The sequence below is a fragment of the Myotis nattereri genome, assembly GCF_964212035.1.
Source record: "Myotis nattereri genome assembly, chromosome: 1".
NCBI classification, from domain to species: Eukaryota; Metazoa; Chordata; class Mammalia; order Chiroptera; family Vespertilionidae; genus Myotis; species Myotis nattereri.
The window spans coordinates 40,575,925-40,593,498 of record NC_138075.1 but is presented as its reverse complement, the minus strand read 5'-3'; the positions used below and the strand labels follow the sequence as shown (position 1 = coordinate 40,593,498).

Here is a 17,574-nt window from a genome sequence, read left to right as displayed (position 1 = left end):
TTAAGAAAATATACTGTTTCTAATTGTCTTATTACCCTGGTAATTCAAGTGAATTAGAAGTATTCAACTGCAATCTTGAATTATAAAGTTGGGATGCATATATATGCATATATATCAGAGTCTCAACTGATGTAAAGTAAATGAGCAGTTACCTGGTGAATTCTTTTTTTTTTTTCCCCAATAACTGGCTTAACCCACACTTCCACAACAAACTTAGCTTCACTTCACTTCAGTATTTACTTTATTGTTGTTCATTGAACAGTGCTCCAAAAAGGAATCATTAGGAAATAGCTGAGAATTATTAAAAGATTTTATTTTATGTTTTGGTCAGAAAAATGTTTCTAAGGTCTTTGAATGCTGGATTTCTTTGTCTTACCCATCCATGGCAGCTAAAAAAAAAAAAAAAAAATCACTCAAAATATTCAGGTTTACATGTTAGCTCTCTTTATAGGGAGTTGCCATACCTCACAATTCAAAGTGTATTCTATAGATCAGTACATTATACTGACATGTAATTGCAATTTACTATGCAGCAAAAATTCAAGAAGAATAACCTAGTGTCTACTTACCTTTGTATAGGCAATTGCTTAAGTTACTCTGCTTTTAACATTTGTACTTAGACAAAATGCTTATGTATGTATAGGAATGTCACAGTGCGAAATGCTGCTAGCCCAGACACAAAGTATTAAAATTATTTTGTGAAGATTGGTGGTTGTATTAAAACTATTGTGCCGTTATACCTCAAAACGATTGAAAAGCTCATTTATACTGCTTATGCCTCAGAACTTCTTTATTTAGATTGTTGGCTTCTAGGGAGAAGTAACGTAGTTTTATTCCCACAGATTAAGGAGGATAAATGAACACTGGAAATTGATAAGCACTTAAGAGTATCTTCCAATACATTGTGGACACACACACACACACAAACTATGGTCAGTAATCAATGTAAGGTGCAAATTTCAGCTCAAGTATATTTTTAATTGATCAAGTTTAAAGTTGGGAGTGAGGAAATTCATCTCTAAAAGAAATGGTAGGTGATCTATGCAATTTCCAGCCCATTAAAAAAATACTTCTTGCTTTTGTACCTCTTCCCCTCATTAGTCCACCTACATACTATTCTTCATCAAATATGCCATTACTACACCAATATTTTAGATACCACTAAAAGGCAAAATATTACTGAATAAACTATGACAAGCCCTTGATCATAAAATATACCCAGATTTCCAAAATGTTACCATGTCGAAAAAATGCATTTTACCAGTAGAATCAATGATATACAAATAGACACATATGTGGGGCACAATAAAAATCGCACCTTCCACTTCATTATACTTTTTCAAAAGCAAACAATGCTCAAATTTGTAAATATAGTTAAATACCTTTTTTTTACTCAAATTTACTTAAAATGTGGCTTAGAAAATCATAAACATTCTCTGGTTAACTAATATAGAACATCATTTTCCTCATGACATAATTTAAAAAAATTTTTTTTTTCCTGTCACCATTATCCTATGCCCTCTTCCACCTCCTTCCATCCCCCGCTACCCTTGTAATCACCACCCTGTTGTCCATGAGTTCTTTCTTTTTTGCTCACTCCCTCCACCTCTCCAATCGCCCACACCCCGAGCTGTCTGCCTGCTCTCTAGCCTCATGACACAATGTTTATATTCTATACCTTGCTTGTAACTATTTCCTTTAGGGGGGATATAAAGTAAGACCTTAAGAACGCCATTTTAAGCAGCAGTTCTCAACCTGTGGGTCGTGAACAATGAAAATACATCCTGCATATCAGATATTTACATTACGGTTCATAACAGTAGCAAAATTACAGTTATGAAGTAGCAACGAAAATAATTTTATGGTTGGGGTCACCACAACATGAGGAACTGTATTAAAGGGTCGCGGCATTAGGAAGGTTGAGAACCACCGAAGGGAATTTGTTGAAATGCCAACTTTGTAGATAGTTTGACATCAAATTGTTCAGTGCTCAAAAATGTAATAAAGAATTTAATTTTGCCTTTTATTAGGCTTATTTTCTAACATGGGTGTACTTGGTAAAGCTACTGTCATGGCAAGGTTGTGGGAACTCCAGTAAAGGCAAAACTAGCTTTGTTGCTTTCATGAGAGAGAGTTCAGTTCATCCATTCAGGTCATCAGTAGGTAGTAGTGCACCCTCTATTGGTGAAGGGCTTCTATGGTTCCATTTATTTATTCATTTATTTATTCAATATGTTTTTATTGATTTTCGAGAGGGTGAGAAAGAGAAAGATCAATGTTACAGAGAAACATCAATTGGTTGCCTCCCATACACATCCCAACCAGGGATCAAACCCGAAATCTGGGTATGTGCCCTGATTGGGAGAGGAACCAGTGATCTTTCAGTGCATAGGATGACACTCAACCAATTGAGCCACTCCAGCTAGGGCTGGGTTTCTATGGTTTTTTAGAAACCAACTTTAACTTACTGCCTGGAGAGAAAGCCAAAATCCAGTTGAGGTAGGTCTTGAGTCAAAGGGATGAGAAACAGGTGATCTTTGCTTTCCAAGTTCATTTTATAAAGAGTACACAAAACTAATGTTATGAACCATGACTTGACATAATAGTTCAAAAGAAGACTCAAGAAAAGCACAGACATTAGGATTCTAACAAAAGACTATTAATCATATGAACAGGTTTATATAACATGGAATGCAAAAGATTAGAACTATTAATGACATATCTAATATGTCTACTTCAACTTTAAAAAAAAATCAAAACAGGATAGTGACCAGAATAATAGTTCTATTATATGCCAGAATTTGCTAATTCATTGTTTTAAAGTACCTTATATTTGCTTTTAGGTACTTTAAATAAAAATCATATTTTACACATAACACAGGTGGCACTTTACCTACATTTGAATTATATAAACATTTAGATGTACATTTACATTGTTTTATTTTGAATCTTATCACATAAGTTAATTTTCATTTCTATTTTAAAAGACTGGCCAGGTTATTTGTCAATACAGCATTAGGATCAACACATGTTGTACAGTATTACATTTAGTTATGTCTAATGTATCCCATTCAAGTAATAACATGGGAAATGGCATACATTAATTCATATTTAAATGTTTCTTTGAACCAAAAATATTAATTTTAAGAATGTGATAAACAGCCTTATTCATTGTATGTATTTCTTAAAATGAGCAGTACACAGATAGCAAATACATAACTCCTATAGTCTACCAAGAAATAAAGCCAAATTTTAGAAAAATACAATGCAAGAAAAGATTCAAGTTAAAAATATATTCCTCTGAATAAAAATCATCCTCTATAATATTCATTTGTAATCTAAACTCACAGCATGTCCCACCAGCCCAAAGTAATCTTCTAAATGTCATATTTGTGGTACTACAATGTTTTTCAACCTACTATTTGTGGAGGTCACTGGGTTGTAGCAAACTATTTTAACTTGAGGAAGGATATACAACCTTGTGGCATTAGCTCCCTTGACAAATGTCTTTCTTAAAAGATTTTTACTTTAGAAATCTTTGACACATGTAGTTTTCTTCAGATACTGTATATCCAAACTTTTTATAGAAACCAGAATTTTGTGGTAGACATTCAAGGGTAATCTTATAACAGTTCAGTTTCTTGCTTAGCAAAGTAAGGGTTGATAATAACCTGAAATTTAAAAAAAAAGGGAGGGAGAAGGTATAGAGCATTTGTTAATAGAAATAGATTTTAGTAACAATATGAATATTTCATTAAATTTCAAATTTATATTAGAAATAGGTTTAGATCATGGCCATTCCCACTATGTATTTATTTAAATATTGTAAATGGATAAGCATTTAAATCACTGAAAGCATTTAAGTGTTTTTTTAAATCTATTCAAATTACTTAGGAACAGTCAACATTCCTACACAAAATGGGTAAGTAATAGCTTTGTTCTTTATCATTTTTAAAGTGACTCTAATGTTTGTGAAAGTAGCTATGAGATTAACTCTTTTTTGGTTTAACTAATATGAAGTAGAAAGAAAGCAAAAAGTATACTTCTTTCCAGTATATGAATGGGATTCTAACTGCCTTAGGAGTTTTTAAAAAACTTTAAAAAAATCTATAAAAATGTACCTGAAGTGTTTTCTCATGTTTGCATACAGAACATCTTGATTGAAGTTATAAAATTATAAAGGATATCACAAAGTGAAGATTAGAATATTAGAATTTGGTCTGTTTTTTAAAGTTTTAAGTAAATGTATAAAGGATTATACAGTAAAGGCTGTTTCAATGTTTCTACAACTTAGGAGACTGAGAACATTTTGCTTTAAAATATGACAGAGAAATGGGGAAATCACCTGACTCAGCCAAAAGTTTGTTTCCTACTCGTATGAGAATTTGACTATTAAAAATTAATTTATAGATGTTACTGTCTGCAAAATGGTACACTTCCAATTTCCAAAGTTTATGGTAAAACTAATGTAAAAATACTTTGTTTTCATTAAATTCAGTCATAGAGTAAAAATGGATTCATAATTCATGACACCAGAAAGAACTTCAAACAGCAAAATATGTTTAACAAGTATCTTGGCAAAGAACTGTAAAGTGAAACACAAAAAACATTGTAATTTATCCAGGATTACCTTGTTTCTGCTTACTTACAATTTGCCAAGCTGCTTTCCTCTGCATTCATCACTAACGACAACATCTTCTACTCTTCCTCTCTGAAAATATTTACAGTGTTTAAAGGACTAAGCATGTAGTTTTGTTTTTAGATAAATCAACAAGTGATGGATGGTAAAAATTCAGACAAAAATAAGTGTTTTGTGAACTTGAACTTTACATAAACTAAAATGAAAATTATTTTATAGAAGAAATAATATAATGAATCAACTTGTGGTCTAATCTTGTTTTGTCTATCTCCTGAACCTCTACACCCCAATGTTTTAAAGCAACTCTCAAAATCTGAAGCACCAAAGGGTAATTTTGTTAATCCATCATCCTACTTCTTGCTTAACAGCAATTTATTTCAGACATCCAAATACAATTTATTAATTTCTAATACAAAAGCCCCAAAATTCCTAACTGACAGAAAACATACCAAATGTTCCTACCTTTACTATTTCATGTTGAGTCATGAGGAATAAAGGGGCTCTATAGGCATTAGAAATGTCACAATTAGAAAAGAATGTGGTATTCTGAACCTTTTACCATTTGGAAACTGATGGGAATTGGTCTTAGTGTAGTATATTCAAAATACTGTTTTTAAAAAAAAACAACACTGGGGAGTCTAAAGATTACTGCCAAGTTTCACAAAGCTTTCTTGTTTTCTCTATGACCATATCAAATTGAATACCTTACAGAACAATTTCTAGTGAACAATTCATATTGTGTGTTTTTTAACTTTTTAAATATATTTTTATTGACTTCGAAGAAGGGATAGGGAGAGAGAAAAAAAAATACCACATCAATGATGAGAGAGAATCATTGATTAGCTGCCTCCTGCATGCCCCACAATGGGGATCGAGCCCACAACCTGGGCATGTGCCCTGACCGGGAATCGAACCATGACATCCTGGTTCAAAGGTCACATCTGCCCATTTTAGCTCATTAGCATTAATGTGAACACATACCTTAGCACAGGAATGGGTGAATTTATGTTCTATTATCAGAGTTGCTGTAGCAACAATCTGTCCTAAAGTCACATCTTCCACCACTGTAACATAATAATCCCCAGATTTCTTCATGTGCTCAAAAGATTCTGTGGAAATTAGAAGACAGTGTTATGTAGCAGACATTACACTGTATTAGGTGGCAAAAAATGAGGACTAGCTGACTTCATTACTGGACATTTAAAGCTATTTTACCATAATAATTTGTATTTTGGTTTTGTTTTTTTTTTAACTTTTTTTTATATTTTATTGATTTTTTACAGAGAGGAAGGGAGAGGGACAGAGAGTCAGAAACATCGATGAGAGAGAAACATCGATCAGCTGCCACCTGCACACTCCCCACTGGGGATGTGCCTGCAACCAAGGTACATGCCCTTGACCGGAATCGAACCCGGGACCCTTCAGTCCGCAGGCCGACGCTCTATCCACTGAGCCAAACCGGTTTTGGCTGTATTTTGTTTTTAAGAAAATATTTTAAATGACCAGGTAGTTGAAATATCAGTGATTAGTAAGTTGGAATATAGTCCATACATTTAAAGAATATGCTAGCAAGGTAAAAGACTAATCCAGCCTTTTTAGGTGAATAGCACTTATACAAATAAATTGTATATGTGCCACTTCTGTGACTAATAAATCATTACTCACTTTAAATCGCTTTCTTGAACTTTTACATTTGGCAGATATTTGAATAGAACAAAACTGCAAATTTTTAACAAAAGAATGTTTTTACATGGCTCCATTCTGTAATTTTTAGTCTGGTTTCCAAATATTTTGGTGAAAGTAGTTCTGTTTTCTCCTTGTGATCTCAAGTGTTTCTTGATTACATGACTTTTTAGAAATTACAGTAATCATTTTGCTTTATTCCCTTTGAAGGCACCTCATAAAGTAGGTGAAAAATATGTCTCCATTTCTAAGTAATTGAATAAGATAGAATAAGAAAGGAAAAGACCTATAAAAACAATCAGGGGAAAAAAGGCAATAACATACCCATCAATAAATACTTTTGAAGGTCTGGTCAAGATGGTGGCATAGGTAAACATGGTACTCACATCCTCCCACAATCACATCAAAATTTTTGACTAAAATACGGAACCATTATTCAGAACCACCTGAAATCTGGCTGAACTGTAGTTCTACAACTAGGGAATTAAAGCAGCAGCACATCCAGACTGATAGGAGAGGTGGAGATGAGGGGTAGAATAGTGGAACCCACGTATGGCAGTTTCCCTGAAGAGCTAAAGGTCCCTGCCCCACACTAGGCCCCTAGCCCAGGGTTCCAGTGTTGGGAAGAGAAGTCCCCACAACTTCTGACTGTAAAAACCAGCGGGGATTGTGGCTGAGTGACATGGAGGCTGTAGGAGCCCCAGACAGTTCCTCTTAAAGGGTCCTTGCGGACTTGGACTCCCCCTGAGCTCCAGCACCGGGAAGCAGCTTGAAAGGAAATTGGGACATTCAGGGAGGAATTAACTTGTCTGGAATCAGGGCAAGAGCTGGAGGGGCAGCTTTAGAGTCCAGTGTTTCTTTACTGAGAACTACCTGCCACAGAATGGACAGGCTGCACCATATCTGAATCTCCATCATCCTGGCTCACTTTTCACTCTGCCTGGTGATTCCAAGACCCTACCTCTCCCTACTTGCAGGCTCATCCAAGTCATTTCCAGTGGCTTTTCCATACAACTGGCCCCTCTCACCTCATGCTTTGGACTTTCCTGAAATCTTCCAAATATGCAGCAGCTGGCATCAGCATACCCCAAACCTCTCATCAGTGGCCCCAGGCCTGGCACTAGTGACAGCCTACCCTAGTCCACAGGTTGGCCTCTTCTGGGCACCTCCAGACTGAACACAAGTAGCAGCCATATGCAGATTGCTTGTAGCTCATGCTGGGTAGCTCCAGCCAGGACATAGGCAGAGGCTGACTGCACCTCCCAGGGAGCCCCAGAGCCAGTGCACCTGGTGTTCAACTTCGACCACACCAGACTACAACACTTCCACCTCCACAAATGACTCAAGGGTGGACTCAGTGAACACCAAAGCCCCACTGAAGCAAGTCCTACTCCATAGGATTGGCTCCTGCATAGCAGCTCCTCTGCTGTAGTTGAAACTGGTTCTCACAGCCAGTCAGCCAGGGGGTCAATCCTTCCCAGTGATGCCAACAGTAATTAAGGCTCAACTAGAATGGGACAGTGTACACAGCTCACACAGGGCACACCTGGAATGCCCAGCTCTGGTGACTGGGGAAGCTGACCTACTGGGCCCTACAGAACACCTACTATACAAGGCCACTCTCTGAAGTCCAGGAGACATAGCAGCTCTACCTAATACATAGAAACAAACATAGGGAAGTAGCCAAAATGCCGAGACAAATGTTACGAATGAAAGAACAGGAGAAATCTCCAGAAGAAAACCTCAATGAATGTAAGCAAGAAAACTATCAGATATAGAGTTCTGATCTGGGAGAGATTAATCAAAGATCTTATATGTATATATTCATTACCAATGGACAGACAATAGTGTGGTGAAGGCTGGGCAGGGTGGGAAGTGGGTGGAGAGAGTTAATGGGGGAAAAAGGTAGAGACATCTGTAATACTCTCAACAAGTAATGGTTATAAGGATGCTCAAGGAACTTAATGAGAGCCTCCAGGAACTTGGAATTTCAAGGAAATTAGTGTGAACATCAGCAACATAAAAAGAGGACATAAGTGAAGCATACACTAACTGAAATGAATAATTTACAGGAGATCAACAGCAGAGTAGAGATGCCGAGAATCAAATCAAGAATTTAGAATATAAGGAAGCAAAAACCACCCACCAGAACAGCAAAAAGAATAAAAAATATGAAGATAGTGTAAGGAACCTCAGGGACAATTTCAAGCACACATACATTCACATCATGGGGATGCTGGAAAGAAAGAGAAGGAACAAGAAATCAAAAACCTATTTGAAAAAATAATGACAGGAAACTTCCCTAACCTGGTGAAAGAAATAGACATACAAGTCCAGAAAGCACAGAGAGTCCCAAACAAGATGAACTCAAAGACACCATAATTAAAGTGACAAAGGTTAAAGACAAAGAGAGAATCTTAAAAGCAGCAAGAGAAAAGCAGTTAGTTACCTCAAGGGAGCATCCAGACAACTGTCAGCTGTTTTTCCAACAGGAAACTTGAAGGTCAGAAGGAAGTGGCAAGAAATATTCAAAGTGATGAAAAGCAAGGACCTACAACCAAGATTACCCTACCCAGCAAAGCTATCATTTAGAATTAAAGGTCAGATAAAGAGCTTCCCAGACAAGAAAAAACTAAAGGAGTTCATCACCACCAAACCAGTATTACATGAAATGTTAAAGCATCTTCTTTAAGAAAAAGAAATAAAAGGTCAAAAATATGAACAATAACATGGTGGTAAATGCATATCAACAATTGAATATAAAAATGAAAATGAACAAGGAATCTAATGAACAAAATAAACTGATGAATAAAATAGAACCAGAAAGCTTAGAAACATGGGACAAACTGACAAATTTAAGAGGGAAGGTGGTTGGGGGTGGGGAGAGATTAACCAAATAAAATATATATATATATGCATTACCAATGGACAGACAATAGGGTGGTGAAGGCTGGGGCAGGGTGGAAAGTGGGTGGAGGGGGTTAATGGGAAAAGGGAGAGACATCTGTAATACTCTCAACAATAAAGATAAAAAAACAAAACTTTAAATGTAAATGAATTAAATGCTCCATCAAAAGTTGATTGGCCCTGGCTGGTATGGCTCAGTTTAACACTGTCCTGTGCACATAAAGGTCGCCCAGTTCAATTCCTGGTCAGGGCACATACCCAGGTTTCAGAATCAATACCTGGTCAGGATGTGTGCAGGAGGCAACTGATGATTTCTCTCTTATATTGACTTCTCTTTTTCCTCTCCCTCTCCCTTCCTCTCTCTCTAAATTCAATAAAAACATTTTTTTAAAAAATTTAAAGTTGAATGGATAAGGAAGAAGTGGTACATGTATACAATGGACTATTACTCAGCCGTAAAAAAGAATGCAATCTTATCATTTGTGACAACATGGATGGACCTAGACATTACTGTGCTAAGTGAAATAGGTTAGACAGAGAAAGACAAATACCATATGATTTCACATATACAGGGTGAAGCAAAAGTACTTTTGTAGTTGTTCGTATGGAAAAATACACAAATAATACAAGAATAAACTTTTGTGTACTCAAAACTGTAAACTTACTTTTGCCCCAAAGTATGTGGAATCTACAAAACAGAGACAAACTCATACATACAGAGAACAAATTGATGGTTGCCAGATGGGAGGGGGGTGGGGGCTGGGTAAAAACAGTGAAGGGATTGAGAAGTACAAATGCAGTTACAAAATGGTCACAGAGATGTAAAGAATAGCATAGGGAATATAGTCAATAATACTGTGATAACTGTATGGTGCCAGGTGGGTACTTGAAATATTGGGGGAACACTTTCTAAAGCATAAGACTATCTAACCACTATGCACTTAAACCTAATACAAAATAGTACTGAATGTCAACTGTAATTGGAAAAAAAATTTTTTTAAAGAGACCAAAAATAGCTAATTAGCTATCTGAATAATTTCTATTTGAACAAAAATACATATAGTATAAACAGAAGAGATCTCTAAAAAATAAAATAAAATCTTGTTTTTTATTTTTTTTTTTCATTCAGAAAAAAAGAAGTGGTAGTACTTACTCATAAATTGTTCAGGATTGACAACTCCAGTCTCTGTCAGCTGACCTAGTACCTTAATAAAACCTAGTTTTGCAAAAACAGATTTCCAGTCATGAGAAGAGCAAATGAAAGAGATATCAAATGAGGCAATGTATTAAATAAGCAGGTGAGATCATGAGCAATTATTTTTTTAAGTTTAATGAATCCTTTTAAAATTATTTCAAAAGATTAAATTAAAACCCTTTATTCTTTCTGCAATCACTACATAAAACAAAGAAAAATAGGTTTAACCAAAGTTTTTCCCTGCCTAAGATTTTTTTGGAGTATTAACCTTAATAATATTCAATATGTTTAATATTTATAGAACCAGCGTGTACATTTCTCAATGTAATTTGCATTAAATACAATGCAAAGGATGCTTCATATTCCAAATATGTGCTTTGGTTTTACTTAAAAGTGCAAGATTCTCAATGACCAAATATGATACTATATGAGATGTAAATAATTGTTGAGACTACAATTTTTAAATATTCCTGATTAATTTCATTCATGTTAATGTGGCACAGCACATTTTAGAACTTTGAGAATCTTTTTTTTTTTTTGTAAGATATTTTTTATTGATTTCAGAGAGGAAGGAAGAGGGAGAAAGCGGTAGAAATATCAATGATGAGAGAGAATCATTGATTGGCTACCTCTTGCACACCCCCAACTGGGGATTGAGTCTACAACCCGGACATGTGCCCTTGACCAAAATCAAACCCAGGACCCTTCAGTCCTCAGGCCTATGCTCTATCCACTGAGCCAAACTGGCTAGGGCAAACTTTGAGAATTTTAATGTCTATACAGTCAATGACAATTTGACCAAAATTAGTTTCTTCATATTTCCTACCACAGGGAAAATGGACTAAATTGACTTTTGATTATGAAAATTTAAGGAAATCATTTTGGAAAATACAGATGCTAAAAAATGAAATAACATGTAGACAAAATCTTTTGCATTTTATCCAAGGCAAATTATCTCTATCCTTATTCCCCATCTAGCTTCTTAAAGATTCTTCCTTATGTGCCATTACACATGATAACTTCTTCCTTTATAAGAAGTCTTTTGGCCTCTTATAGGAAGGAGCAGTGTTGTACTTAAATCATTTGAAGTATTTCATAGTAATATATGGTCTTAGCCATGACACATACACATTAGAATTATGGTTCTCAGTCACTTTAAAAATGAAATACAAAACATAATCTAAAGTCAAGTATCATTTTAAAAAATTATCACCATCATCAGAATGTTTGTGGAGAAAACAGAATGCTAACTACAATTCTAACCAGGGTTTGTTAACTGAGTCCATACCTCTATTTAAATCAGCAGTACAAAGAGGCCTCAAAACCAAACCTTCTCCAGGATTTGTTGGGGAAATGGCTGGAGAAAATGTAGCTGTATTCAGGCTCCAGTCCACTTCTTGGAGTAGACTTGGGTCAAACATAGGTGTTTCATCAGGTATCATCTTTGCAGTAAGATCTAAAATAAAATTTTAAATTTTAAGGCAATTTTTAAAAATACACTTTTGTTGATTTCAGAGAAGAGAGAGGGGGAGAGAGATGGAAACATCGATGATGACAAAGAATCATGGATCGGCTGCCTCCTGCATGCCCCCCACTGGAGATTGAGCCTGCAACTGTGGCATATGCCCTTGACTGGAATCGACCCAGGATCCTTCATTCTGTAGGCCAACGCTCTATCCACTGAGCAAAACCACTAGGGCAAAGCATTTTATTTAATAGAAGGAAAGTTACTATGATTGCTATACCCAGTTAGAGAAAATATTCTATTTGACATCTGCCTCTAGCTCTTTGAAACATAGATTTTAAAGATGTATATCAATAATACTAGAGAACCGGTGCACGGATTCGTGCACTGGTGCGGGGCATGGCCTGTGGGAATCCGCCTGCTGTGGGAGCGCCGCTCATCCAGGACAGCCAAGCGGTAACCCCACTGTAGGAGCGCACTGACCACCAGTGGGCAGCTCCTGCACTGATTGTCTGTCCCCTGGTGGTCAGTGCATGTCCTACTGAGTGGTTGACCAGTTGTTCTGGTCGTTCTGCCATTCGGTCGCTGGGCTTTTTAGATAGATAGATAGATAGATAGATAGATAGATAGATAGATAGATAGATACATACATAGATAATGCCATAAAAAAAACAATGCAGGTAAAATTAAAGTCCATTTAATGACAGAACAATTTTCCCAACAACCCAGCTCCCAGCTGTTCCCTATTTCATAAATCACAATATGCTTAAGGGCAACTCTTAACTTTTCCTTAAAGGTTGATTAAATTTCTGCCTGTATAACCTGATGTGACTATAAAGGTAATGCTGTAGAGTAATAGAGGCTTTGGGAAGGTGGGACACTGTAATAATAGAAACTAACATTGTTCAGCACTTATGTGCCAGGCATTGTTCAAAGCACTTGATACACTACTAATTCAATTATTTTGATAGTCCTACAGGGAAGGGACAATTATTATCACCACTTTAACAGAGGAGGAAATGCAGGCAGACATGTGCACTAATTTACCCAAGGTCACAACATTAGTGGCGCCAGGATTTAAACCTAGGTATGGAAAGAGCGTGAGCTCTGGAATCAGACCTGGGGTTCTAATGTCACTGACCATGGCTACGGTAGGTAAACTCTGAGAATCTGTTTTCTCACTTACAAAATGGGAGGAAATTACTGGCAGGATGAAATGAATTACTGTATATAAGCACCCAACAGTGCCTGCCACACTTCAAGTGTTCAATAAAATATCCTTTAGTTAGCAAATAATTTGAAATTCATGTTTATAAATTCTTAATTTTTTTTCACATTTAAATGAATGAGGTGAGCAGTGTGCTGGGTACAGGTGCTACAAAAAGAATGACAGATCGTCTATTATATTTATGTTAAACTAATAATTAGCATTCTTGGATAGGAAAGAACAACTTTTTTTTTAAATCAGTTTTTTCTTTCATTTCCCCCCTCAAAAATGATGCAGATTACGGCCAACAGGCATATGAAAAAATGCTCAAAGTCACTGATAACCAGAGAGATGCAAATTAAAACAACAATGAGGTTATCACCTCATACCTGTCAGAATGGCTACCATCAACAAATTAACAATGACAAGTACTGGCAAGGATGTGGAGAAAAGGAAACCCTAGCACATTGCTGTGGGAATGCAGATTGGGACAGCCATTATAGAAAACAGTATGGAGTTCCCTCAAAAAATTAAAGATGGAACTACCAGTTGACCCAGTGTTCCCACTTCTAGGGATAGAGCCTAAGAAACCCGAAACACCGACCAACAAGTATGTATGCACCCTTATGTTTGTAGCAGCACAATTTACACTAGCTAAGATCTGGAAACAGCCCAAGTGCCCAGCAGTAGATGAGTGGGTAAAAAAGTTGTGGTACATTTATACCATGAAATACTATGCAGCAGTAAAAAAGAAGACTCTCTTACCCTTTGAGACAGCATGGAGCAACCTGGAGAGTATCATGCTAAGTGGAATAACTCAGAGAAAGACAAATATTACATGATCTCACTCATTTGTGGAAGCTAATTAACAAAATAAACTGATGAACAGAGAGGATCCAGAGACCTGGAAGCATGGAACAGAATGTGGAATCTCAGAGGGAAGGCAGGGGAGGGTGGGTGGGTAGGAAATAATCAACCAAAGACCTTGTATATATATTTATGCATAACCCAGGCTTTCACCTTCTAACGGACAAGTAGAAGGTGAAAGCCTGGGGGAGGTGGGTGGCAGGGGAGGGCTTGAGGGAGTTAATGGTGGGGAGAAGGGAGACATATGTAATACTTTCAACAATAAGATTAAGAAATAAATACATAAAAAATTAAAAATATATATAAAGGTAAGTGGACCCAGAAAATAAACAAACTCAGATCATATTATATTCTAAACAACACTATACCTGGCTCTAAGAATAGTAAGGGAAGGAAATAACTTTTGATGATTAAAACAATCATTCCTATCAATTTAAGCCTACAGTCCGTTTAAAACTTTTTTTTTTTTTCAGATAAACAACAGTAATTTTTTTTAGTATATATATATATACATCTCAGGTGGGGCTGGGGACATATTTAATCTGGCAAACCTATGGAACTTTTTTATAGGTTAATTTTAGTGCAGGCATGTTAGTGTTTGTCCCTGATAAATGGGCCCCTGAGGCTTACATGTCTATTTTTATCTGAATGATGGGTAACAATATTGTATTTTAAGTATAATATCAATTAAGTAAAATGAGTACATTAAATTCAGATGCCAGAAAGTATTAAGAATTTAACTTCCTCAAGGCAACACATTAAACATTTTGATGTTCATGTTATTTAACAAAGTTGTAACCATGAAGTTTAAAGAAAGTTCAGAGGGGAATTCAGATGAACATAAAGACAATTTCAGCCTGGCCAGCATGGCTCAGTGGTTGAACTTCAACCTATGAACCAGGAGGCCACTGTTCCATTCCCAGGGAGGGCACATGCCTGGGTTGCAGGCTCCCTCCGCAGTGTGGGCCATGCAGGAGGCAGCATATCAAGGATTCTCTCTCATCATAGATGTTTTTTTCTCTCTCCCTTCCTCTCCAAAATCAATATTTAAAAATCAATGAAGCCCTGACCGGTTTGGCTCAGTGGATAGAGCATCGCCCTGCAGGCTGAACGGTCCCAGATTCGATTCCGGCCAAGGGCATGTACCTTGGTTGTGGGCACATCCCCAATGGAGGGTATGCAAGAGGCAGCTGATCGATGTTTCTCTCTCATCGATGTTTCTAACTCTCTATCCCCTTCACTTCCTCTCTGTGAAAAACAATAAAATATATTTTTAAAAAATAAAACTAAAAATAAAATAAAATAAAAATCAATGATACTGGCTAACATTTATTGAGTGCTTTCTATTTGTTAACTCAAAAATACAATGCATATGTATCATTATTCTTGTTTTGCAGACCAGGAAGCAGGCATAGCAACTTGCTCCAGATAACAGAATCAATAAGGAAGAGACTTAGGATTCAAAAACAGGCAACAGGGCCGGCATCATGGTTGCACAGGGTTCCACACTTGGATTGTCTGCTGCCAATTTCTTGCCTTTACAAGGCCCACATATGCCTAACCTTAGCCCAGTAAATGCCTAGAGAATGAGTAACAGATGGTGTTAAGACTTACCTGGAGGTTACATTTCAGAAAATCCAGAAGGAAAAAGTTTTTCAGATTGCCACAGTGATATAACAAAAACCATACACCAAATTCAATTTTACTAGGATCACTTCAGGTTTTCATTCTGTTGACTATTCTTTGGACACAATTCCAACAGTTGGGTTCGCCAGCCTCTACAGCAGACTGGGATACAAATGGGGGGTAGGGAGGAGCTGCTGCTGGAAGCAAGCAATTGAAAGGAACAAGTAACAGGCACTGGGAGGGAAGATTTTAAAGTTGATTTTAAAACTGTCTTACGCATTTCAAGAGCTCCTAGGGCACCACTATACTACTGCATTACATTGTTAATGGGAGAAGGGGGACATGTGCCATTTGGGAGTAGGGTTAACCTACATACACTTTATAACAATTTCAATAACAATTTGAATTTTTAATCTAAAGAACATTCCATTTGCTGATGACTTCAATAAGCCTGGCCACATTACTAAACTGTGCAATTACACTTCACCTGGGCATTTTTAAAAGTATTTCTTGGTAGCTTATTATATCCTTGTAATCTAGGCATCATTCCCAGTCTATGGACCAGGAAATGGAACCACGTGGAGCTTCAAGGAATGGACCGCACCATAGCACACAAATGGGTGAACTGGACCAGAATCCTATCTTGTTTTCCCATCTGAGCTCTAATTACCACATTAAATTAACACCCGTCTTTAATATCATCGCAGCTGACAGGTAGCTCTGTCTCCCCTGTGCTAAAACATGTCTGCGAACCCTGCCTAAAAAGAGCTAATCTAAAGGATTCTTCAGCTCCATTCCTTGATTCGTCCGTAAGTGGATAGCTCCACAACACTACCCCCATAATCGCCTGTTTAATTTAGTGTGAAAAGGAGTTCGGTTTACATACATAAACATAAGCTCCCACAAGAAAAATCACAATACTCCGTGTTTCTAGGGGTAGAAGGCCCCGTGGAAAAAAAGACAAAGGATGTCCCTCGTTCCCGCGTGAAAGCCCGATTAGTCAGCGCAGCAGGTGATCTTAGAAGCAGGAGCACGTCCTCAAGGGCTCACAACCGCCGCGGGGTGCACCCCGGAAAGGAACGGGGCGGGGTGGTGAGGAAGGGGCTGCGGGTTTCGTGCCCATTCAAAGCCGATGGCGACAGACTGAGCAGCTGCCTCCATTCCCATGCCGACGCCTGGTGAGCGCAGAGTTAGTTTCGACCCCGGCCCCAGCTCGGGCCCTGTCGGCGACACCCTTGCAAGGCAGGACCACTGGCCATCTACCCCTCACCTCTGCTCCAGGCGCGTCTGCTCAGCTTGCCCCGAACCGCGCTCCGCAACCTCGTGTGCACGCACCCAGCTGCCAGGGTAAACGCCCGGCTCCCCGCACGGAACCGCCCGCTCCGTCCCCCACCCCCAGGGCCTACCTCGCCTCCCCCGGCGGCAGGCGCACCTGTCTGATGAAGCCACAGCCCGGCCCACCACGGCCCCCGGGACCCCCGGCGCGCCCCGCTCTCGCTCCCGGGCCCCCAACCCTCCTCACCCCTGGAGGCCCCGTACTCCGCGCTCCCCTCCGGTACCGACGGGCTCTTACCCATCCGGATCCTGCTCCAGCGTCAGCCCCACCTCCGGCACCTCCCGCGCCACAGTGGCCCGTCGCCGCCGCCGCCCCCACCAAGACGTGGCAGCGCCAACGCCTCCTCCCCCGCCCGCCGCTGACGCAGGGCCTGGCGCAGGGGCCGGAGGCGCGGGCACCTGGGGGCGGGGCGCACCCGGGGGCGGGGCGGGGCCTGCGGCTATAAGTCCGCGCGCGCGGCGGGGGCGGGCACACCCCGGGACTCCGCCCCGCAGCGCCTGGAGGCCGGGTTCTGACCCCGCTCCCCGAGGCCTTTCCCACCGCGGTACGTGGCTCAGTCGGTGTGGGCCTCGGGTTCCGTCCGCTCCCTCCGCCCTGCTGCCCCTTCCCTTGATAGTCAGTTCACTAATCGGGACTTGGCGGCACACTG

The 17,574-nt window shown here is 38.8% G+C and overlaps 1 protein-coding gene across 4 annotated transcripts; it reads right to left on the bottom strand.

Moving 5' to 3' along the window:
* Positions 1-2,249: 2,249 nt before the first annotated feature.
* On the bottom strand, positions 2,250-17,279 carry GNPNAT1 (glucosamine-phosphate N-acetyltransferase 1). Of its 4 annotated transcripts, none has more exons than XM_081083969.1 (6): positions 17,163-17,279; positions 11,713-11,880; positions 10,383-10,445; positions 5,621-5,748; positions 4,650-4,711; positions 2,250-3,671 (listed from the first exon to the last, which is right to left on the bottom strand). In XM_081083969.1, exons 1-6 carry the CDS (start codon positions 17,164-17,166, stop codon positions 3,524-3,526), a joined length of 573 nt encoding a protein of 190 aa, XP_080940095.1. In that variant the 5' UTR covers positions 17,167-17,279; the 3' UTR covers positions 2,250-3,523. The 4 variants fall into 4 exon arrangements, with proteins under 4 accessions (XP_080940095.1, XP_080940094.1, XP_080940096.1 ...); XM_081083968.1 differs by having other exon boundaries at positions 17,112-17,177; XM_081083970.1 differs by lacking the exon at positions 10,383-10,445 and having other exon boundaries at positions 2,256-3,671; positions 17,163-17,251.
* Positions 17,280-17,574: the final 295 nt, after the last annotated feature.